Source organism: Varroa destructor, unplaced genomic scaffold (assembly GCF_002443255.2).
Source record: "Varroa destructor unplaced genomic scaffold, Vdes_3.0 BEIS01000001.1, whole genome shotgun sequence".
In the NCBI taxonomy this organism is placed as follows: domain Eukaryota; kingdom Metazoa; phylum Arthropoda; class Arachnida; order Mesostigmata; family Varroidae; genus Varroa; species Varroa destructor.
In genome coordinates this window covers 52,886,217-52,911,510 of record NW_019211454.1, presented here as the reverse complement: position 1 = coordinate 52,911,510, position 25,294 = coordinate 52,886,217, and the positions used below count along the sequence as shown (strand labels likewise).

Genomic DNA, 25,294 nt, shown 5'->3' with positions numbered 1-25,294 from the left:
GGTCAGTTTCGTTTAACAGATTCTGTTTCATTTTTGAACATGCATGCCGGTGTTGTTACGCGTATTTCAGCACCATTGTCACCCCTAAAAATCGCGTATGATTATTTAAATTTATTCAGTTTCGTTTATGTTAATCTCACTAAACTCAATATAAGGTCATGGCACGGCGCAACACTGGACCGTAATATCCGAAAGGTACATTGTCTGGCATGTACGTTCCCATGTTCCCACCAATTTACAGTTATTACCTCTCCAACCATCACCAACGACACGTTTCACAGCTGTTTACCGCAAATGTATTTAGACGTTGTACGCCACCGGGTGACGTAACAAAATACCGTAGAGAAACAAACATACCGACAAACTGACAATAGACGATTGTGTAGTAATAATGATAGACGTAACGTTCTAATATAGCAAGTATGCTGTTTCAACAACTCTGGCTCGCCAGCCCATAGCAGCTAAACTGAATAGCTCAACGTACGACTTCCGCGAGTTCAACGGATCTATTGCGCTGACCACTCTACTGGGTCTTCACCTATTTGCATACCAAGCAAATGAAGTATTTGGCTCGTTTCGACAGACAAAGGCTGTGTGTGGATGGACAAGTGTTCGGACGGGATGACTAACGATGATACCGGAAGTAAAACTTGAAGTACAGAAAGAGATAAGTCGGTATTTATAAGCGTGAAACGATGCTTCAATTGGTCGTCGTATACTAAAACAATGATTGTTAGAATTTATCTGTTGTCAGGCCCTCTAGGGTAGCATTGACGATAGAAACAATATCATCAATCTGTGGGATCCATTCATAATGGCCTTCTGCTGCTTAATATTATATACATAGTGTAGTAGCATACGTATACGCTTATCGTATGCTCGTAGAGCGATATTTCTATTCACTACTGCTGCTATGTTGACTTACAGCGGCACTATTACGAGAAGCATCTGAGAATGTCCATCATGTTTTGGCATCACGTCTTCGAAGGATCTACTCGCTATGGTATATTCAGATGTTACTTCCCTACGAAAACTTCGTGATAGAGGACAAAAAGCGTTACAGCCTAACCTAGCGTTACTAACTTCGAATGTATGAACCATCGACAACGGCACGAGGCTAGCTTTCAATTCTGCTGATTTCACCTGTTTGGAAGGCTAGCTTGCCTACGTGATGAACAGTTGAATTGAGCAATTCAATTCGATTGAGTTTTCGGTGGAAATTTTTGCTAACGTAATGGTGTTTTCTCCTGACCTTTACATTTTATAATACTTAAGTGGTAAACTGCCTGTACTGTTTTCTTAGCGAGTTCACGCAAGTGTAAATTACTATTTATGGCGATTCCTTTCCATGCCGACATTATTAACACGATTGCTGTGACTAATCGAACAGCTTTAGCAGCACCAGCCCGTGGCGATCCTCGTAATGTCGCTGCTGCTGCTGCTGCTGCTGCTGCTGTCATCGAAATCGTTGAGCTGGATACATCGTTCGAATAATAATAAGACGGACGAAACATAAAACTACGAATGATGTCAGCCTCTCGAAACGACGCGTGCGTGTAATTTCGCCCCTGTCTCCACCAAAACTGTCGTTGGCGCCCGAATCAATTCCACCGACTCAACAGCAAGAGTAACAGCAACAGTAGCAGCAGCACACGGTTCAGTGAACGCAGCGTCACATTCAGTGCTCTCGCCGCTGTAAGAGTCTAGAGAAACAGCGTTATCACATTACTGCAGAAACGTTAGTCACGTGACCTGTAGTTGTTCTACTAGTTCTAGCGCCGCCACTGTTACGTGAAAAGCAAAAATGAGGAACGGTGCGAGCAGCATGGAAAAGGGTTAGTTGCTGCTGAGTCATCATGGCCTACGTACCATTACCGGCCCATTTTCCCTGGCGCCGTCACCAGCAGCGGTGTCAGCAAACAGTACAGCCGTCAAATGTACTTTAACAAAAATGAGAGAAAGTGGGCAAGCTGTAAGCAGCGGCTCCATTCGTAAATGCAACAAAAACACTGCTATAATTGCCTTAAGCTTTATGGGCAACATACAACTCATAGACTGTTCTGTATTTAGCACTAAACGCCGATAATATGTTGTCGTGCATTGAAAATGCCAGTGCATCTATTGCTCTCATTGTCGTCGTCGTTGTCATGTAGATGTTTTCAGATTCCTGCGGTAAAAGATTTACAGAGGAGGGGCTCGGCTATGAACACGTTACCCCGTAATCAAAGGATTATAGTTATAGCCAATGTCATGTTGCTATCGGTCTTGCAGTCGGTAAGAATCACAACAGCGGCAATAACGAAGATAAGAATCTGTATCTAAATGTGTACAGATAGTAATATAACGCTTCGTCTTCACTGGAAAGGTTAACCTAATAGACCTCTGCCTTCCGAAGTCTTGTGAAAAGCAACGATACGCTATAAAAGCAGGTGTCTATGATCAAGTTGTTGCTGGCTACGGAAAAACAACATCTCTTTTATGCCAGTCCTTAATCCCAAAATGATTGTACATTTGAATCTTTAAGATCCTGCGCAACGGAGGACTCTTAGCCACCAGGAGTCGTCAAAGTTTCGGAATAACTCTGATCGAAAAATGTTGCTATCACTAAAATACAACACCGACATTGTAAAGTGTTAGGCGTACGTTATGCACGTGACGATGGTGATTATGACTAGGACACCATCTTCACTCTAACAAGACCTGCCCCGATATGGGAAAGTAGCACGGTATCGTTTCGATCGATCGATCGGCGTCGTCTACAATCATGGTCTAATTTTCTATCAAGCTGAATGTGCTTTGATACATGCGTGTTAACGAAGCAAAGGGATGACTGGTGAAGGACACGGGGAACTACCGACAATTGAAATCACTAAATGACGCAGCGGGTTACATCAACGTAATGTGGACACATGGAGGACAGCCCAAATCAAGACGCGCGAAAAAATTTGAGATAGGGAATATACTGAGAAGGAAAAGGACGCAGAGGAACTGAGCCAGTCTAACCTCAACCAACTGATATCACTTGATGATGATCATTCTAAGTAGAGCTTTTCTGCTGCGCCATGATATCGAGTTCATTCCAATAGAAAACATACGGATCATGGCACTTGCTCAGTCTTAATGTAATCAGGTGCATTTAAGCAGAAAATGAATAATAGTCATTGATTTAATTATTTGGTTCATGATGAAGTGAGTCAACAGATGCTATTCGCTGTCTAACGAGAGCAAATGCACATCTGACTGCGACATGGCGAATTTGATGGTTCCATCGTCGTGCACGTAATCGGCCGTCGGATAAAAGCATCTTGGCCTAGTACTGAAGTTATCAGCTGGCCTGATAGTGATTAACTGGGAACGCCCAGTACAAACGACGTCTGTCCAGATAATCTATACTTCTTCGATCCCAAAGTAACATGTTAATCTATCTAAAACTTTTTGACCGAAGTTACATTTTCTTGACTGTTACAAAACGTTCGGCGTCACTCCAACGCTTCCCCAACCACCGACACAATTTCGCATACAGCGCTTTCGTATATCAAAGTATTCTTTTCGATATTCGCACAGTTGGCTAAGATTTGGCCACTAACATTTCTATGAGAACCAACAAACTACTAACTTATTATGTATTTATTGAATATAGGGATACCATAAGGAATATCGTATGTCGTAAACTTCACTTTCAGATCAGAAGTTTAGCGGTGCCATCATTAATGTACATTTGTGTGCGTTAGTTATGCATGAGCGAATACGCTCCGTCGAAACACTCATAGTACGACATAGAATTGTGCATGTTCTTGTTTTACTTAGCCCCTTTCTTTAAACCCTGTTCTTAACCCTTTTGAGGAATAGGTTTTTTGGTTGCTAGGCTCTCTCTAGCCATGACTGCCCCGACCATCATTTACTATAAATTATGAGCGATCTGTGGGACAGAGGAGTCGCAGAACGACTGCAAGCGGTCGCTTTGTTGACTATGGACCAAATATGGAAAACGACGATTGCAGTTGAGAGTGTTCCGTCTATCTGTTATGCCCACGTGAAAGACGCAGCTGACATGCAAGTTCCTGGGCAAGTAAGGAAAGAGAACTGAAGGCTGCTGTTGCATTGGGCTCGAATATGTTGTTGCTGCTGCTGCTGCCACTGATGCCCGAGTAAACTCTGGATGGGGCGGCAGTCTGCACTGGCACAGTAACGGGCATAGACGATATGTAATATTCATAGTAACAATAACAATGGCAGGAATGGAGAGACACGATAAACATACCCCACTACGAACGCAACAGATCAAGCGCCGTCATCGGTGGCATCTTAACAGACAACTAAAGCGTGAACGAAATCAGGTAAAATCACGCTAGTAGCGACAAACAGAACAGTTACGCCGGAGCCCCTCGATCAAAGGCAGCGGGAGCGAGAGCGACCAGAGAGGAAGGCTCTTTTACGAAAAAGAGACCGCACAGTCCGATGATATCTATGGTGCGATTCGCCGCTATCGCACTGACGAGTTAGCGTGTATGCGCAAAGGTTTGCTTTTAATATGACAGGAGATTTAGCTACTTAACCGTTATTGAGTCGATAATATGCCCCAGTAGCAACAAATTGATGTTGCCGAGGTTTACGCACAATGCTAAGTTGAGTGGTAAATTCTGTGTATAATAAAGTTTAACGGAACTTTTAAGCGGTCTGGCAAACGCTCTCGTATAAGCAAATGATATCAAATCAAAACTGTGGCTGTATATCGACTTTCGGCGTAATATAGCTGACTGACCAGCCGACTTTGCTTTCTGGTATGTATTATTCAGAGAGTTTACAACTGCTCCAGAAACGTCCCTGGACATTTTCTTATCTCCCAAACAGTTGTCTTCGAAAATAGTCACATGCATCAACTTCATGGGGTCATTACTACAGTGACGCTCTGATTTAACATTTGACTATGCCAATCTGGCACCAACTCGTACATTAACAACACTGGTTCCTTATAGGGCTGGTAAAGAATTAGTATACGAAATACCAGAATAAGGGTAAAGCTAGAACATATAATCACTAAAGAAAATTGTCATAAATAATGGAGCCTCTGTCAATGCTATCAATAAGCAAAAAGCGGATTAGATAATTAAAAATAATTGATGAACGCTACCTACTAATGTAAACGGTTTACTGGTTCAGAAGCCAACAGAGCGACAAGCAGTGATTGCCACTTAGGCGCGAAGCGTAGTCTCTATTTTTTTTGGGCAACGATCCACGACTGTCCACTCTGCAGGCGAATTCCACATCAGTTAGTTAGCCCAGTTTGAATGTTTCCGATATATTCGTCACACCGACTAGTCTATGGAACCTACGGAAACGCCGAAACGACCATCACTACTGATTGAAGCTGTATGTGTCCTTCGGATAAAAAGAGTCCGAAACCTTGACAATGCAGTAACCTTGGTTTCTCGTCTTGTCTGACATTGTCGCCAAAGTCCCACTGTAATCCGCTCATAAGCGCATCAGAAGCACCAGCCGCTTATCGAACGCAGCATTCTGACCTTGCCATAATCCTCTACAATTTTTGTTTTTAGTTTGGAGACAATACTCGACGCCGATATGCTAAGCAAACAGAGAAAGACGTACGAGAACGTAAACGATCCTCTTGGCAGTTAATAGCGCTTAAAAGGTCTTAACGTCACTAGCTAGCGGTAGCAGGTTTGGATAAATTCACAATCCATGAAATTTTAACTATGAGACATTTTCTGCTGACGGAGTTCCTGATAGATAGCAGGATATACGATATCTAGTTAGTCGAGCAGCAATAGCAACCACGTTAGGCGTCTCCGGGGCATTGACGTTCCATACAGTATACGTCGTGCTGTGCTATGCCCTGACAACTCGATGAGTCATAGCTTGAGGCGGCAACTCGAGGCCAATTGACTTGCCTTTCTGAGCTCTCGATACGGACAATGACTCATGTGAGCCTCTGAAGGCAAACTCCACGCCAAGATATATTGTACAATTATAGAAATGCAGATCTACCGCTTCCTACGAATGCTCAAAAGCAGTTACTGTCAACACGGCCTGATTATCGCGTCGTTTCGTTTTACTTTTAATAAGAGAATATGCCTGTCGCCTAGAAAGGCCGCTACCCAGAACGGGGATGGTGGATTATTCATAGACACAGCAATACCTAATAGCCCTTTCCAGTCCACAGACTAGAACATCTGCTATCGTTTTCAGATCTGATCAATCCAGTATCATCCCAGCCGCAGATCTTGATGCCACTACCGCCATCGACAGACGGCTATCCGATGCTGAGATAAAAAAAACTTATTCGCTATGAGTCCACAACGATTATTTGTCGCTTTATTGGCTCCGTATTTCCCATGAAATCGAAGCGCACGAGGTTATCGTCTACAAGAGATACTTTTATCCTCGCTCCGCGTCTCTAGAGACCACTGATCACCAATCATTTGTGCAGTAGCGACGGTGGCCACCAATTATACAAGTTATGAATGCGGACCGGCATCTCGCGTTTTCAGCGCAAACAGCCGCCGCCGTCACCACGACAGACACGTCATATGCTTGCGGCTTAAAGCAATGTCACAGATATAACAGAATCGGTATATATGTCCAGCCAGTGGTGCTAACCAATCTGGACGGAGCTCAGGCACATTGACGTCCTGTCAGAGTGGAAAGCCGGGACCTAGGAAAAAATGAATGAACAGGCACGACAATACTAGCGTAAGGGAACTATGAACATACAAGCTGGTCATTTTATTATAAGTAGAGTATCATGGCATAAGATAGTTTCCAAAATGCGATCTCGCCACTAGATGAACATTGACACTCAGTCAGTACTAGCCTTAGTACTTGGAAAAACTAAGCAAGAACGGAGCTACCGGGAACAATGGAAGGACGCGTGACGAAAAAACCTAAATACTAAGCTAAAAACTGGCTTTTGGATATGTGAAATGCGCCTTCAAAATGCTATTAGCTGCAATCCGTAACTAGCAATAGCTGATATTCGTAGCCGCAAATCATTTACAAAACGGATCATCCTCAGTCAGCTCTTTTTTTCATACAGAGTTTGAGCAATATAGTTTACGGCAATATAGTTTACGTATGCCTAGCACAACTAAAATGTGGTGTCTGTGAGACGTGGGGCTCAGCCGGCCGGCTGTATTTATCCCCATTAATTCCCACTACCCGTTAATTCTCTGTACCTTTCTCTTAAAGTTCGCTCTGAATCAGCTCAGATCTTCGGTGACGAGTATTGCAGGCTCGACTACAAACAATTATATGTGACACTATGCACATAGCGCGCTGATTATATTTTAACTATATTGTCATAGTAGTACCTAACTAGTATAGTTCTTGTATCGATTGGCAGCCGGTCCCTTTTTAGGTCGTTATTACAGCCTTCTGCCTAAGACATACTCCTTGCTTGGTGTTACAATTCACGGAAGATCTGTGGTAATGTTAAGGCACTTAAAAGATGACAACATATTGCCATTAGATTCACAAAAGTACCGAAAAGCAAGGATTCCCCTAGTAGTAATGAAAGTCGTGTCTGTCTTTGTCATTACGACAGCATCGCACGAAGATTTATTCTTCGGGTACGATTTACCTTAGAAACGCACGTACGGCAGCGAATTAAACCTTAGAACTGATAAACACATCAATATATTATTCTGTTGTAAATTTTCAGCGAACACTAAAACGCTGACAGGAACTACATTGCCGTCGACTCGGCAGTAACAAAGTTTGTAGCATTGTCGCCCTTCGCTCGAAGACTTGTGAATGGAACGGAAAGCAAAAGCGCTATTTCACCGATGATTTGGGCCAATCTCCAGAATGTTCTTCGGCGTTCTTTCCTATCGTTAGAAAAATGGGCAAATAAGCCAAGTTTTCAACTTGTCATCTTTTTTACTTAGCTAATAGCTTTAGATCGCGTTTGAATACTGGTACCGACTGAATAGCGCATACTTCAACTTAACGAGGACAACGTCGAAACTATTTCCATGGGTCGTCGTCACATACGACACTTAGAAGAGCGGCGTTGGACGGCTCGGTCTGAGGAATCCCGACCTACCCCTAAAGTGTGACCCAACCTATTAAAAGCATTAGTAAAAAAAAGTTACCGAATAGCAGTAGCAGCCTCCGAAGAAGAATTAGTGCTGGAAAAATTAGACTGCAAAAAGCTTTACAATATGACGTTGCGAAAGTACCTATTCATTCGAGATGTACTAACCACAGATGAACTCTGTACAACGCGGCAGCTCGTCACTATAGCGCTAGCAGTGTACATATGTACATAACTTTACTGCGCTATCGCCGACCGGCCATATCAACAGCCCCTTCGGCCCCGCCATTTGGCGCGTCGGACGTCGGGCACAGTTCACCGGTTGACTCACTGTTAAATAAAAATGAACTACCATTATCCTTATTACTGCTGCTAAGACTGCTGCTATTACGACAAGAATAACAGTCAGCCGGTGTGTATGGTAGTCGCTGACGCTAACGACAGGATCTCACTGTCACCACTCGTCGTCCGATTGCTTCGATCACTGGTTCAATACGGTTCAGCCGATAAGACAGATGCACAAACATACACGCGAAGATAGACATCGACGTCGCACCAGTGTGTATCAACGAGAAGAGCAAGAAGCCGGCCGGCCGACTAAGAAACCGCCAAATCGAAATGCCGCAGGAACTGTTGAGAATGAGCGAAAAGACCGTTGTCCAGAGACAACGGCCGTTGCTAAATGAGAGGACCTATTTATATTTTTATTATCATTACAGCATAGCATCGATCAGTAAATTGTCAGGTGTAATAATTGATGAAAACAAAAACCAAATACACAGATCGGGCTCCCGCTAAATAGTTGTTACGATGCAACATATATGTTGCATCGTAACAACTATTTAGCGGGATCTTGTCTAATATTATGGCTTGATCGTAATAATTGCAAAAAGATCACTGGGAGAAAATGACAGGTGTCCAATAGCTATAAGAATAATAATAACGATGAAACTTTATATACTGGGAATAACACTCAATGCAGATTTCCTTTGACGGGCATGTGTCGATCGCTTGTTTCTTTATGATGCTTTAGCAGTGCGGTCACCGCCGTTAACCAGTTGAATCCGCCTTCGCGCTAAGTACCTAGGTTACGTTGCCGATCTGACCAGCGATCAAATTGCTATACCATCAACTCGTCGGTCTGCCTAGTTGCCTATGACGAACGCCTATTTCGCCCGAACGAACAACATCGTTACGTGCACCCCATATCATCATCAGCATTATAATAAGCGCAACAATTATTCTAAGGAGAGCTGCTGTTTTTTTTCGCTAGTCTTCAAGCGAAATCTTGCACGAAAACATCTCTGACCATAATAATCTGATAACCATAATGATTAAGATGTCAATGATGCAGCGCCGATGCCACGTTGTTTGCTCATGTCTCAAGCATGACGACTAAGTCCCGTCCTGTTCGCTCTCTAAAATCTCTGTCTGTGCCGGCAGTTTGGCAAAAAACGTGACGTGATACAAACGCGTAATAGGTCGTCTGGCTTGGCGCGATCAGCAGGGTTCTATTTTGATTCGTTTCGAAAAAATGTCGTTGTGTCGTTTCCTGTTTTCTTTCACCGCAAGTTCTTCGGCCGACAGACATTTTCCTGTGGCCTATATTGGACAATATATTTCTAGTATCTCCAGGATATTTTATGGCGACTAGTATTGTATTGTACTAAATTCCTCGTGAGAAAAGAGCTCGCACAAGTCATCACTTTCTGCCCAGTCTAAGTCGATATCGGACAAAGCTCACAACAGCCCTTGATTATAAATCAAACGCTATAAGGGGCTTTTGTAGGTCTCTTACTTTGTCTATTTGTACGTGTAGTCTGCCGGAATTTACGTGGCACTCTCGTGCATGATTTCTACGTGTTATGACATTTTGTCGTCTTAGTAAGAAGAAGCGATTTAAAAGGGTGGCGAGCACTTCGGAGATATCGCCACTGCTACTGCCTTCGAGCGGACCGTCGGAGCGACCAGCCGTCAGCACCGCCATTGCAGACCCCACCCATGAGATGAGGTAGTGGCCACTCGCCACGGTTCGTCGCTGCTATCCGCTATGCGCTCAGCTGTATCATCAGTAGGCGCTCACATTTGCCCAGCCGGCGGCCCAGTGCTTCTGCTAGAAGCATAAGCGTCATTCAACCGCTCAGCGTGTCACAAAGCGGTACCTCCAAATAACAGTAACTACAACGGCAACGCTTAACACAGTAGCATTCCGACACCCACAAAAACCACTGCAGTAATAAAGTCGATGACTCCGTACTGATGCCTGACACACGCCGATGAGATTTCAGTCGGCGTGTGTTGGGCGCGAGCGTTAACTTTATATTAAAGTTATGTTTATATATACACATAAACGAGAGTAGATGTTTCATCGCATGGAATAGATTTGGTAAAGAGCGCTCTATGCGGAGATACGCATCACGTATGGCCAGACTCCACCGACGAACGTTTTTCCATCGAGTATGCATCCGCGAGGGCCACAACATCGAACGGTATTGTCAAAACTCTGATCGCGAACGCGCGTATCCTCCTTTCTCCGTTTAGGTAGGGCATTTTTCAATCGAGTTAATCCACAACAACTCTTTCCAACGTCTGCCTGTGAGGCACATACCATATATATGCGAAGATCTCACTTACCCAGAGTTCCACGCCCCAATTCGGGGGTTCGGTGTTTGCCATGTCTACAGAATTTCTTCCGTCGACGTAGTGGTTGTAGTACTAGTAGCAGTAGTAGTAGTAGTAGTAGCTAAGGGCAAAAGGTGCCCCGTCCTTTGCATACACTCTCAATGTTCGCGTATCATCTATACGTATATATATATATATACCACTATGTTCTTTGAGATTTATATATAGAAACACATTAGGGACGTCTTGTGAGGCTGCTACCGGTACTACTACAACCCGTATTGGACCGATTAAGTGTATCCTCTAGTTCGTTGGGGCCCGCACAAACAGTCGCGCATCCATATGTGTATCACTTACAGTACAATATACATACCGCTTATTATATATTATGTCAAGTTTGACTGTCGTCAGTATCTGCACCGTTGCTGCTGCTGCCGCTACCGTTGTTGTTATCGGCGTCTCCACTTTTCACATGAATAATTTACAGACAAATTGGACAAACTTACTAGTTAAGGAAAACTTTCTTCTTGCCTTTATTTTTAATCATTTACGACATTGTTACACTATCCTTCTCTTCTGAACTGCGAGCACAACAGCACAGAGTATCGACTCGCTAGAAATCGAACGGCTGTGATTAAGGGAACGACGGATCGCCATTGGCTATGGATATCGAATTTAAACCGCTATCTCTGCTACTGCTGACGCTGGTTAACGAGCATGTAGCCAATTAGGGATAGCGCAGGACACGACCATGTGCCTATTGTTAACAGCAATTTTCGCTATTGCACGTCGACATTAATGCTGCGGTTACCAATGTTATTATTGTTGTTGTTCCGCAGCGGCAGCAATAGCAGCAGCAGCAGCAGCAACAACAACAACAACAATAGCCTTTGTTAGCATGCTTTCACGTATTTGCCTGTTATGATGCCGTTACAGGTGACGCAATGTGAGCAGTTTTGGATCAAAACTATGGACAAGAAAGCAACAACGAAGTAGAAGGCAACAGAGATAGGCCGAGTGGTAGAGTTGGGCGCGTTTAGCAGAAGCGCTTCTTGATCATACTTGCGCTACCTTCACGACAGAGCGCGTCAGAGAGCAGTCAGTGATGTGCTGAGAGTACATGGACGAACGCGCCGTTCAACGTCTGTGATAATCTTACTGTTTTGCAACGCTTTCCCGTATTTCAGTGACGTTTTTCTTGTCACGTTCGAGGTGTTCGTTCGCTATATACTTCTATTCTTCTATAAATTTTCACGACAGAAAAATTTTATGAACTGCCAGCACCTTTTGGAAACGCCAGCTGCAGGCCAGAATAGAAGCTTCGTCGTTTTTGGGTGTCGTTTCGTCGTGGAATTGACCCGGCTGTCACGCAAGAGAGTTCTGCTTGAATTTGCTCTGATTCCCGGCGCAGTATGTCGTTTCCTTATTCAGCCGAATACATCTTCGTCGGAGAACAACAACTAAATCGCAAAAAACCACTCCGACAGCTCAGACTCTACGATTCTACGGTATTCCACTGCCACTGCCGCAATACAAGCTGGCGTGTTCTGTCTGCTTTGAACCTTTTTCTAAAGCGAGGGACCAGACGAGTTGTAACGGCAAGGTTGGAGTGCTCTCCACTAAACGCCAGAGAGGGCATTCGAGAGAAGTATCGCTCCGTAACTGGGTGACCAGCGCTCGCGGCAGAACACACGTCTTGCGGCGATCGAACAACGGCTTTTTTTAGCAGCAACCGTTACGAAGTCATTCGTCGGTAGCCAGTCACTTATAACCAACTAGCAAGCAACAATCACAGTGCTCGAGTTTACGGAATTCGCTGCGACTGTCACTGCTGCTCGTTGCGTTGCTCAACTTTATCGTCGACCGGTTCATACGTTCTTTTTTCGCAGGCCGCAACGAAGTCTGAGTCTTTTGGCCGTGTCCAGACTGCGTTCTCGTTGTCTGTTGTCTACTGCCACGACTTGCGAGCGATAACACTTGGCGTTCTTTTCTCCCTCAACGTTTTTCGCTGTGCTTCTTTACTCTACCAGAACACGCACAGCCGGTGGCTACACACTCACGCACACGTTCGTTCCCTTTCTGCCTTCGTACTTTACTCCCTTTGAATAGGCGATAGCGCTGTCGCGGGCACTGCACACTCAGAGAGACCCTGTCACAAACACCACCCCTGCGATTTCACTATGACCATGGAACCGATTCAACTAACACGAAGCAAACGACCCTCCGAGCCTACCAATAATGGTTCGAGCCGCAACACAACAAAACGCTGATCAACATTAACACCGAGTGTTGCCGATGCTTCCACTCGTATCCAACTAGTCGTCGTCGTCGTCGTCTGTGGGCAAGGAAAAATAACAACTACTTATATCGTCAGTTTGTTCGTTCGTAGACTTGGTGTTCGGCCGCTGTGGCGACGACGACTACAGCAAATCAACTAGGCAATCTTTATGCGCTGTTTTGTTACGTTTTTCTGGTATTATTCAACGGGCAGTCGCAGTATATTCTCTAAACTATTCGTACATTCGGACGAACACGACTACAGCCATAACAACCACTACAGCTACTCGAACTATATTATGTGTCTATGCTGTTCCTGCTGTTGTTTTTCCGTCTGTTGCTGCCAACAGCAGCAGCAGCAGCAGCAGATCTCAACATTCACAAGGGACAGCAACAGACACTGGTTGGAAAACAGGCATAGGGCGCAGCAACACCACGTTGGATAACGCAGTCCTACCACATCAGCATCACCGCCTGGGAACTGCAGCTGACCCTAGCGTAGACTATCACTACCCACTATCAGCACCACAGCAATATGAGGACGAGCGGCGCTCGACGTTAACAACTCGGTTGTTAACGAAGCGCCACAGCATCTGGTAGAGCAGGCTCACAACAACAGCAGCAGCCAGCATGCGTGTACGCGAGCCCTAGGGGCTCTATCGGTTCAGCTGAGCCGTAGACGACTAGAGAGGTTTTCTCACCCTTGCCTTATCTTGTTTTCTCCTATAGGAGCAATAGTCGAGCCATTCGTTAATACATGCACATACAGCCTGTAGAAGCAGCCACGGCAATCGGCAGATAGATACAGATCGCGGCTCTCTGTCTTCCTTATTGCTTGTATCAGCTTTTTCCTTTTCGCCAGTCGGTTCGCCGTGTTTGGTGGTCAGTCTCAGCCTCCACGACTCCTCCTCTGTTTTCTTTTCCTTCCAGTAAATAGCAACAAAAAAAAATGGCCGCCGAATGCGCCAGTAGTTAGCAGCCGCAGCAGTATCCAGTTAGGGTTCTTTCTTTTTACATCTGTCAAGCCGTGTGTCTACAACTGACAGTTCGTTGAAAAGCGGCCGACAGAAAGCAATGAGATGGGTCGTAGCCGACTAGTAGTCAACAGTGATTAGTTTTGCTTGTAGCATTGTTGTGGTCGTTGCAGGGGGAGCCCCGTTGGGCATGACAAGACACTGGGCAGACTTTTCCACTTCCCGCTTGGCTCAGCGAGTGCACACGTATACATACACACATATATTGACCGATACAAACGAATACGTACGTAGAGAAATAGATGGCAAGCAACACTTGAAGAAAGAACACGCTTCAATTACTGCTACGACTGTTCGACGACCAGCCGCTACAAATGAAAAAAGTGGACAGTACAAGCGTGAGCACACGAAAGAGTAAGGAGAAACTCGGTTTTATGTTCTACTAGAGTCCAGATCAGATAAGAACAATCGAGAACAAGTACAAAATTTTCCTTCAGTCAATGAACTACTCGAAAAGAAGGTATATACAGACAAAACGTTACAACAAAGAGTGGCGAATTGGCCGCAACAAGGCAGTATTTGCTTATAAAATAGAGACAGGGTTTAGCTTCTTAACTTCGCTTATATAGATAAGTGGAAGTTGACGTCATTTGAAATACACGAAGCAGTTTGAGAAAAAGCATATATATTCAGAAAAGCTTAGAAGAATACTAAGTTGTATTCTGTACGTGTATAAAAACATATTTAAATTTACTTTGTAGCTCCGTTAAAAGCCAGCAGGTATGAAAGGAATGAAACCAGCTAAGTTGTATATTCACAGTGTCCAAAGTTCTATTCGAATATTTACTGCAACATATATAGTTAGTTCTTTGCGCAAAAAGGGCCAGATACAAAATTATTACGTAGGCTAGACCCGCGCTTCAGGGTTGCAGAGTATATTTAACTTCACCGATATGTGTGCCGCTTTTAGCGCGAATAGCACTAATATATGGCAAATAGATACAATATATAAATAGGTTACTTAACAGTAATCGAGACACTGGTCACTTGTTGAAAATAAATATCGCCCGGTGTTGACAGGACGAAAACTATATATGGAAGGCTAGCAAAGAGCCCGCCATACGCACATTTATTGAGTTAAAAAATATACGCACGTCATAGTCATTGGTGTAAGCTTATCTGCAATTTTTTCTAATAATATTAATAATGTTATTGGATAATAATGTTATATTAATAATTCTTTCTAATCAAATAATAACCAAGAGCTGTGCTAAAGTAAGGAACCTTGAAATAATGCGCTCGCGCGCTCTTGACAGCTATACGAGCCCGCGTCGCCTCGTTTCCGAAATCGAAACCACTGGCTTTCGAATGAAGAAAGCGGAAAACAGTAAATAAATAAACACGAGTTGCTCGCTAGTGATCTTCATCGAAGGCTTACATCTTGCTAAAAAACTAGCAAGAAAAGAAGTTTTTCGTAGAAGCTTTAAACTGCACGGCGCATAATATTTCTTGAAATCGTTTCTGATCAAAGGATATATAAAGTTACATATTGGTGATTGATTATTGTGAAGGTCTCATTAGTGAGCCGACAAAATGGTACTTCGCCGGCCGGGAACCATCCATAGAAAGATTTCAATGAACTCGGTAATTCACAAGTGAATTATTTAGAGCTTACACACATGATACGGATAGAAATGCATCGTTGTAACAAAAAAAGGACGTCAAAAGCTTTTTGCACTGATGGCTATACGCTTTATTTAAACTCGCTTATACCGGAGACAATATATTAACAATGATGCATACAACGGGAAAGACATGTGTTACTTCGGTATGACAAACATATATAAGTGATAAACACCGACTACATTTATTAGGTTATTACTAGGCGGTAGATTTTGAATCGGTTTATCTTTGCGGTCACACATAATGGTAATTGAGAGACGAAACGCGGTCGTTCACTCATTTATGGAGTTCGATTCCACGTTTCGGTCGAGTTGTACAAGTTTTCAAAAATGAGGTCTCAAACAAATACTTAAGTTCGGTTTTGAACTTTTGTTTCTTGAATGGACTGTATGTGACCCCGGAAGTGGTGCGGAAAATTTGCCATTTAAGTAAGCTAAAATGTTGGGTTGTCAAAAAAGTATTGGTCGCTTCAAAGCAAAAACTAAAACATTTTTCCATGATAATAAAAGAATATTACTAGACGAAATATGTGCCATCTTGCTCAGTGACCTTCTGCCACTTATTTGGTAACATCATGGTATTACAATTATAGCAGTGCCATGGTCTCAATGTGAACATTTTGGCAAGTGATTTTTGCATCCCTTTGGTTAAACTGAATTAACATTAATGGGTCCTGTAGGGGCAAAAATTGACTATGGTCTGATGGTGCAGGATGTGGGCTACATAGCGTATTCAAATTTCTCATCTATGTTCTTTCCATCTTTGTCGAGTAGATTGCCATTGTTATGATGTGAGATTACGAATTCTCTGTTCGCTAGGTCAGTCTTTTCAATGGCTTGTTACAATGTTGTTAGCTATTGACAGCAGGCATCTGAATCGATCGCTTTGCCAAGAGGCCATTCATAATACACGATTCCTTTCCTAGTCCACCAAACACATAGCATGCCCTTCTTTGGAGTCATATTATTACATTATTTGCACATTATTTGCACGTCAATGTCGTGTGTTGAGTCGCTTTCATCCATTTACAAATCCTTTACCCAAAAATAACGATTCCGCATGTAGTTCGACGTTTGCTTGGCTAATACTGGTTATGTTTCAATCTATTTTTACTAGAATATGGAGCTTCGGAAATCGAAGAAGTTTAAGTTGAGGATGAAAGCAAAACGTCAGAGAGCAGGGATCAAGAAAAAGGAAGTACGAGTGGCACCTGAAGACGTTGGGATTCTGAGTAAGAAGGCGATTAAGAGTAGAACCCGTGTTAATCCACTTGCCAACATAAAGTTGAGCAACAAGAAGCGAAACAAGATTCTCAAACAAAGGAGGTAACCATATGATAGAATTTAATGGCCAGTATTAAATTTTGACTTCGATAAACAGCACAACAGCGTTTTGTCACGCGTAAAAATATCGTGCTAACTTGACGCTGTCCTTGATTTATTTGTTTACCAAATAAAAGAATAATGTTCACAAAAATCTAGGTTTTGCGTAGTTGGCAGTGAAGCTACGATGTGACTTACGCTAAGAGAAGCGTTTGAATGAGTAACTTGAGAGTTAATTTCCTTTGTTGTGAAGACGATTAGAAAACATAAAACGCACTTCATGCAAGTATAAGCCCGTCTAGTTGCTGCAGATTTTCTCGCTTATAGCATCACAAGCAGTAAGTTCAAATTTTTGTTGTAAGGGCCCAAAAGTATTGACCTTTTAAAGCAAAAAATTAAAACATTATGTTAAAATAATATTACGACACATGCGCCATTTTGGTTGATGACCTCCTGCTAATTGCTTGGCTGCACCATAATATACCATTGTGAAAGATCTGTAGTTTCAGGGCGAAAAGTTATCATACGTAATTTTGCATCCCTCCATTAATAAATGAGTCCTGTAGAAACCAAAAAAGACTACAATTTTATGATGCAAGATCCGGGCTACACAGCGGATGCATGCAAATTTCTGATCTGAATCCTCTCAACATATGCATCCCAACGTTAGGTAAATTACACATATCTACTTAGACAATTAAGCATTATTATTGCCATATATGCACACGGAACATGATCGTAAAATTACTTTAGCCATAAGAAATGATGGCATAACCAAAAACATGAAGCAACGCTAGGTGTATTGGGTCTGCTTTAGTGATACTGTTATTCAATGTACTGCGCACTTCATGTTAAACCTAATGGAATTATTGTTTCATTAGTTGAAATAAGGGGATTGCTACCTTGGTTACGTGCCGCTTCTATCTTAAAACGCTAAATAAATTTTCGTGGTAAATGCACGATGATTACTCGATCACGTTATGCATAAACGACACCGCGAGCAGGGTTTTAAATTTTGATATTGTATGGCGCTCATGGAAGGGGTCATCAGATACGCACAACAGTTGTTGATATGTGCAAAGGTGAATGTGGGTGGCCGTACAAGTAACGCTAAATTATTTGGAATATTACTGGTAAAGCAATTCATAGGTAGGAGTAAAAATCTATTGCAAAAATGCTCAGAATCTTCGGAGTGGTCGACATATTGCGTTAATTAGGCAAGTAGATGCCATTCTGTCACAATATATATTCAAACATTAATTCCTGAGTTTCTTTCAATATTGCACCAGTTGTTTCAACCTAATTCCTGGCTTTGATGCTTATACTCCTGTTTAGAGCAATTTTTTTTCTAACTAATAATTAGAAATTTTACCTACAGCTTCTGGTAACACGAAATGCAGCCATTTATCTTATCAAATTCGGTGCTCTAAAAGGCTTTTTATTTAATAAAATTTATTTGCTACGGTTAGCAAAGATAATAAAAACACTAAAATTCGGAACCAAATTATTTAACAAAGTATTAAAATTCTACTATTCGTAAATAATAAATATTGTAATTAGTGCTAGAAGGCGTGTCTCATGCTTCGTTTGTTCTTGCCACAATTTGAATGTAATTTAACAGTTATTATATATATATATATATATATATATATATATTTACTCATAAACATCACCATAGCATAATAACTATCGAAGATTAATAATTATATACGTAGAGACTCACGTTTTGAATGCAGCAAACATTGATGTTTTTTACTTCCTCGCTCATTGCATAAATGTTTTTAGTCGTATTAAGATCATACACGAAAACAATAATCAACACGTTAAATTGTTAGCTAAAACTAACCAATCAGTTCCCTAACTAGACCAGGTTTCCTGATGACAATATTTCATAGTTGATTGGGTACATTTCATTAGCGCCTCTATCACTTTTATCAGTTGTTTAGTCATATTTTTAAGGTGCTCCCGAACAGATGGCATAACAGTTCATTTGCAATGTATTTTTAGAATTAAAATTAATATGTAGCGTGACCTTAGATTTATTTTGCATGCGTATCGTTAGGGAAATCACTGTAAGGAATTAACTAGAAAATCACTAATTTAGGCTCTCGTTTTTGAAAGCTGCTTATATAAAATCATCAAATAAGTTCTGTAATCGTTCCTGTCCTATGCGTGTGTTCAAAATATCGGTTCTTCTAGTAAAATTTTTACTGCACGTAGTATTAGTTATTTATTATTATTATTATTATTATAGAAAAAGGGGTATCACTAGTACTGTTCAAAGCCACATGAGTTTCCAGCTGCGATGATAGCCATATGACATGTTGACTTGATATTTTTAAGTTCAGTTCTCGTAATCGGCTTTCTTCAAGTTGCAAGTGCCTCACAAACGTTAACATTTTAACAAATTAGCGTTACACCTGGTAAATATTCTGTAGATACAGGTAAATATATAAGTATATATAAGTGTATATATAAGTAAATATATAAGTATTGGAAAGTAAGTCGGTTTGCGCATTAAGCGTATTTGGCGATGAATCTATAACGCGATAGCCATATATATTAAGCTAAAGCAGGTTTGACTAAGGGTATTGATAATGAGTTCGTATGAATTGACGGTTTTGTTTTATTGACGGAACACAGCTAACAATATTCCATGTAGGAGACGGGAAATCGAACAAACCTATACAGCATTTACATAAATACACTTTTGTGCAATAGACCTACATTTATTATGGTATATGTATGGTACGTGTTTATTCGCAGATACCAGGAACGAGAGAGAGAAGCCGCCGAACAAGAGCCAGGCACCTCCAATGCGGACGAAATGGAAGTTGAGAAAGCGCACAAGAGAAACTTAACGGCCCAAAAGTCAGCCGAACCGATGGAGTGCAAGTGAACTTACGCTTTGCGTTAGTTGTCAGTGATATGATGAATATGTTGACAGTACCTGATACAGACTGCTTAGGCAAGTTGTACAGTAGGAATTGCCTGTTTAAGATACCACTTACCACAGTGGACAATTTGGTGTAATTTAATGTCGTACTCATTTTTCTTTTGACCACAAATTGGTTATCTAAATGTATAAATAAATCGAAGTTTGGATAATAGATCTGAAGAGCTATTTTCCCTTATAACTTAACTGTAAAGGTTTTTGTATTTGCAACGACAGTCAATAATAATTGGATTTAAAAACCTGCCAAGACGAGTCAGGAAAATAAGCAGAGCTAGACTTAACTTCACATAAACACATATTTTTTTAAACTTAACGCTGTGCAAACAAGTTGGTCATTATGAATCGTGATTACTTTATCGCTTTTTTAGCCAACACTTAATAAACATATACATCGGAATCTGAACGTGTACACGAAGAATACAGATGCCGTATTACGTGCGTGGATGCGTCTGTTTATGGTACGTTTATACCATATTGTTTTCGTTTATGCATATCATTATATTTGGGGAGATTTAGTCAATAGTGCATTTATTTGTAGTGGATTGCGTTCTATATGGTGACAGCGGTAGAATATACCAGGATGGTATTGAGTTCATTACAGTACAGGACCATAGCAAATGTGTTGATTACAGGCGTGTTATCAAATATCACACAAGCATGGGAGATAAAAGCCTGTATCTTTTGTGCATTCGTAGAGCTACAAAGATAGGTGTTTGCCACACTCAAAACCAGCTGAAAAACCTGTGGTCAATCACGAATGATTTATATCGAAGCTTAATAAACAAGGAGCCGACAGAATTCCAAGACAGTAGATTCTTATTCACCAGTAATTTGGGAAGGTTCACGATTGGCGAAGGATATATATAATTTAGCGAAACATAATGGAAATGCTTTGTAAATTTGTAATATCTCCTATCTTTCAAGCTATGCAGGTAGTCTTGTCAGTTTCCTTCTTGATAATAATTTATTATTTAGCACTACACGGCGTTTGTCCTTTTCACCGCTATGCTTTTCCTACGGTACCAGACACTTTTTATTATTACTAGGTTGTTTAGAAGGTGATGGCAGTTTTCATTGACTGCTTTTTATTCTTATTTTTCGTACTCTAAAAAATATGCAAATATTAGCTATAAACTAATAGTAATAACATTATAGTAGTAATAACATTACATAAAAAGCGGTTTTTCTTTTTCAACCTATTCTCAATATTTTGTCGGAAGCACTCTCATCTCTAAATATGTGTATGTAGGATGCAAAGAACAACATTTTGACACTTGCTATTCGGTTAATGCTTGCGTCAATAGCTGACAGCACTCCTCGGAACATATGTCGAGAATGATGTAGCTAAAAGATGTACCTAAAAATTTAAATGTAAAGGAAATAATTAACAAGCTATTCTTGAGCAGTATTTTCAGCTATCTAGTATTATCCGCACATGTCTAAAAGAAAATATTTTTAGCTAAATGTCTAGATGATCTTTATCAATGAAAAAATCCGAACAAAAATCTGAAAATAGCAAAGAGCAAAGAAAACGTTTTCTAACGGACCATGAAAAGAGCTCTAGTATTCTAAAAAAAAGCTAATAGATATGCAGAGATTGACTGCACAAGTGTGGTTAAATCGAGAAACAGATTTTATGAATTTAATGGCAGTTTCGGGAACTAAATTCACTGTCAAAATTTGCACCACTGCCTCGTGTTGAATTGAACCCGACCATTTAATTGTTTGTACTAATTTTTATTTATATCAGTGTATTATGATATATGATAAGTGCTAATATAATTGATCTAATATATAACATAAAGAAAAAACATATAGAATGGTAAGCTTTTCATTTCTTAGCTTAATGATTAGTAAATTTTACAAACAGTTTAAAGAATTGTTTACCAAAAGACATTCAAGAAAATGCCTTTACAAAAACTACTGTTGTTAGTTAAGCTGCCTTTAGAATAGGAGAAAGGTAACGTGTTACGATCAGGTTCAACCGAAGTGGCTTTCGTTGGTAATAGGATATCCACGAGCCATATCACATAGAGAAGGATTAAAGTCTATTCAAAGGAAATCCGTCATGAATGAAGTGAAATTATGATTATTCGAGTCATATATAGATAAACCAGTTATAAAGGTTAGTTGTATTCCATCCCAATGATTCTATGTGTCTTGTCGGTCGAAGGCAACGTGCAGGAAGTTTTTTTTTTAGCGTACCTTTGTTGGACTCAAAATATTGAAAATACCTCAGAAAAGCCCTAATGGATAGATTGAGAGAAAACTTAGGTGAACATATAACACTATTGTAACATATAAAAAGCCCCTCTTTAATGATAACGTAGATCTGATGAGAAGTCGAAAACCAGTTAGGATATTTATTTCTTGCTACAGTGATGGTATGGCGATAACAGGTGTTCTCCCGTAGGAAAAACGAAATAGATAATGACAGCACACTTGGTGTACACTAAATGAAGTGAGACGAGGCTTCAGCGCACATATATTGTATACAAGAATAACTATGTATATACTTTAGAAAGGGATGTTCAAGAACATCATGAACAAGGTATTCGGGGCGGATAAAATTTAAATATATAACACAGTTTCGTTACATGCCAGTACTATGGCTACCGTTAAGCTCGCAACGTGTCAAGCGAATATTTTTAGAGAATGTTTTTTTATGTTGAAATAAAGAAAAAGTGTATTGAATTCAATCTAGTTGAAAACTTGTTAGAATATTGAATACGTTTTTAAATGTAATGTGTTCATTAAAATATTTTAACCTGGGTACTTGAGGCTAGCGGAAGCTTGGTACTTTGTCAAGAGTTGGTCAGATAGCTTATTATGCTTTGAGATGCAGAACAAAGACAGAAACAATTCGAAATGTATTGGTATAATGTGATTTACTATTGCTCTGATGCCACGAAATTGCGCAACTGCGAGATTTTGGACTTGTAGACGCATTAGCAAACCGTGAACTTTTCGTACGACGAGGCGTTATCGCATCGATTTAACGCTGGCTACAACTACGCGGAGTACACACTGATTTCCACATGTTATTTTTTATTTTTGTACAATTTTCGGAAAAAAATATTGGCCTACTGGGTTCGACGACTTACCAAGTTCAAAATTTATCTGCACACTGTTACTTCCACTACTTATTAATAGACAACCCGCCAGTTGGCTTGATTTGATGGATATTTTTAGTATTAAAGTGTACAATGTCAAAATATGTATCTCGTGATCTCAAAACGGTAACGAGCTTTATAGAAACTCAGTAACAAAATGATCACTTTATAACACACCTACCGCACTTCTGTAAATGATAAAAATCGACACATTTAACACTTGTACAGTTTTGAGTAATAATGCAGCTATTACTTATTATGTGCATTCTTATAGTTAAAGAAAAACTTTAGTTCTGGTATATATAACTATTTGAATAACAAAAGCTCTTACCAACGGCTATAGTTAATTGGTACTTCCGATATTCCGATATAGACTGAAAGAAAGTTGCTGGAATTAAGGAATTATTAATTAAATTCATTAAGGAATGAAAAAAGTAAACGTTTGATATGATAGAAGTGACAAAACTACAGCTCGATCGGTGTTGGCTAAGAAAATTATTGGTCGTCTACAACGTCCGGTTTTATGTTGAAACGCTATGGTTTATTTAACCACTACTTGTTCTGGGAACATGAATTAGCACGTCTGTACAACTAAGGCTTGACTTCCAACTTTGTAAACTGAAATTGAATAAGCATCAACTTCTTTAGAAAGTTATTTCATTAATTACACTGATTTGCCATATATGGCACCCTATTGCAACCGCCTACTAGTTGTATGGTTTGCATCCAGCGTCAAATAAAAATTACACTAAAGGATCTTATGGCGGTAAGTCGACCGCGCATAATAACGAAAGAAGAAGAAATAGACCCTATCGAGTTAATCACATTGATGTATTTTCGATATATTGCCTGTTGCTCCAGATTTCACTCAAAGAAGTTGTACCGACTCGCTTCGGTCGGTTATGATAGGGCAACTTAAGTACGGAACTTTACTGCAAAAAAAGAAGCGTCTGAAAACCCAGCAAATCTGCTAAGAGGTACAAAAAGGCACGTCCTATTATTTCTCAGGATGTCGCGAAGCGCCAAACTACAAGGTCAATTCTACGCAGACTTGTTACGGGTGCCGCGAAAGCGTGCATTATGCTGTTGTGTATCAAAAACAACAAGAGATAGCTTCCAAATGTAAGCATAGGCCCAGAGTTATGCCAAACCTGTAGCTAGAACACCATATCGGTGAAACTGGAAGGGTCTTATAAGCTCGGAAACGTTTAAAAATAACAGGGCGCTAGACAACGATCTGTGAAAGGCTGGCATTAAATAAAAACGATTTCCAACAGAGAAGACAGACAATGCAAAGTTATGCTTCCTTACGATAACACCAGATTGCGTCTGGTGAACGTCGTTAAAGCCGCCCTGAAAGACCTTGAGTAAATTCCTTTTTTGCTCACTGTACGCCTTGCGCTAACGGATTACCACCACCTATCCCAATTGCATAGAGATGTATTTTGTAACGATGTATTTAACAACAAAAGGGATTTCACAAACTTGCTAAATAAGTTCTTCGACAACAGACGCGAGAATTTCTGGATGCATTGGCTGAGCTTCATTCGATCTTCTGAAGATCGCAGCTTGTGATGACAAATACATAATTGGCACACTGATTTGAAAGCAACTCATTGTTTTCGTCAGGAGAAAAACCTCTATTACTCTCTAACCAGCCTAATACTGCAATGATTTACGGTTTTTTTTTCAACTGATGTTCAATTGTTTTTCTTATAAACTCAATGTTATTTCATCTAGTAAAGCAGGATTTTTGAATGAATGCAGCCATTAACGGTCTAGTGCGAAGGGATTTTCACTCATAAATAAATTACTAAGAAGTATCACAGTGAGATGGTGTTGAATGAGCGCGGACAATAATGAGATAGAGTTTAAGCCCAGTCGGGATGACCTGAGAAATGATAACACATTGTGTTCATTTAAGGAAACTAAACAGCCGAATCACTTTATGAGGTTTAGCGTGTACATTTTATGCATGCTAGAGACTGATTAACTCCCTCTCTTTTCAGAGAGCTTATGAGCATCGATTACGCTTGTATTAATCGAGTCTTCTTCTTGGTGTTTGGGCTGGGTTTAGCTGGCTGCTTGCCACTTTAGCTGATGTCAGCTCTATGTTTGAATAAACCAATCTGACTTTCTGAGATAATAATATTTATATTTATAGATTTTATTTTTTTTCGAGCACCATTCCGCATTGTATTATTATCCTTAGCTTTTGTCACCTTCGTACACATTTCTAATCCACGGAGCTCGTTGACGACCTTATGTCGTTAGGACCATCACTTATTATACCT

General features: G+C 40.7%; 2 protein-coding genes across 3 annotated transcripts in view; one reads left to right on the top strand and one right to left on the bottom strand.

Moving 5' to 3' along the window:
- Positions 1-13,728, bottom strand: part of Cip4 (formin-binding protein 1-like Cip4) — a 74,517-nt gene extending 60,789 nt beyond the window's left edge. The window contains exon 1 of the mRNA XM_022789104.2: positions 10,688-13,728. Coding sequence (XP_022644839.1) covers positions 10,688-10,729 — 42 coding nt within the window. The 5' untranslated portion in view covers positions 10,730-13,728. The remainder of the gene's footprint in view (positions 1-10,687) is intronic.
- A 471-nt stretch (positions 13,729-14,199) lies between these two features.
- Positions 14,200-20,043, top strand: LOC111243475 (uncharacterized). Of its 2 annotated transcripts, none has more exons than XM_022789110.2 (3): positions 14,200-14,340; positions 16,726-16,934; positions 19,698-20,043. In XM_022789110.2, the coding sequence occupies exons 2-3, from the start codon at positions 16,729-16,731 to the stop codon at positions 19,828-19,830; spliced, it is 339 nt and encodes a 112-aa protein (XP_022644845.1). In that variant the 5' UTR covers positions 14,200-14,340; positions 16,726-16,728; the 3' UTR covers positions 19,831-20,043. The 2 variants fall into 2 exon arrangements, with proteins under 2 accessions (XP_022644845.1, XP_022644844.1); XM_022789109.2 differs by lacking the exon at positions 14,200-14,340 and adding an exon at positions 15,310-15,570.
- The last annotated feature ends 5,251 nt before the right edge of the window (positions 20,044-25,294 follow it).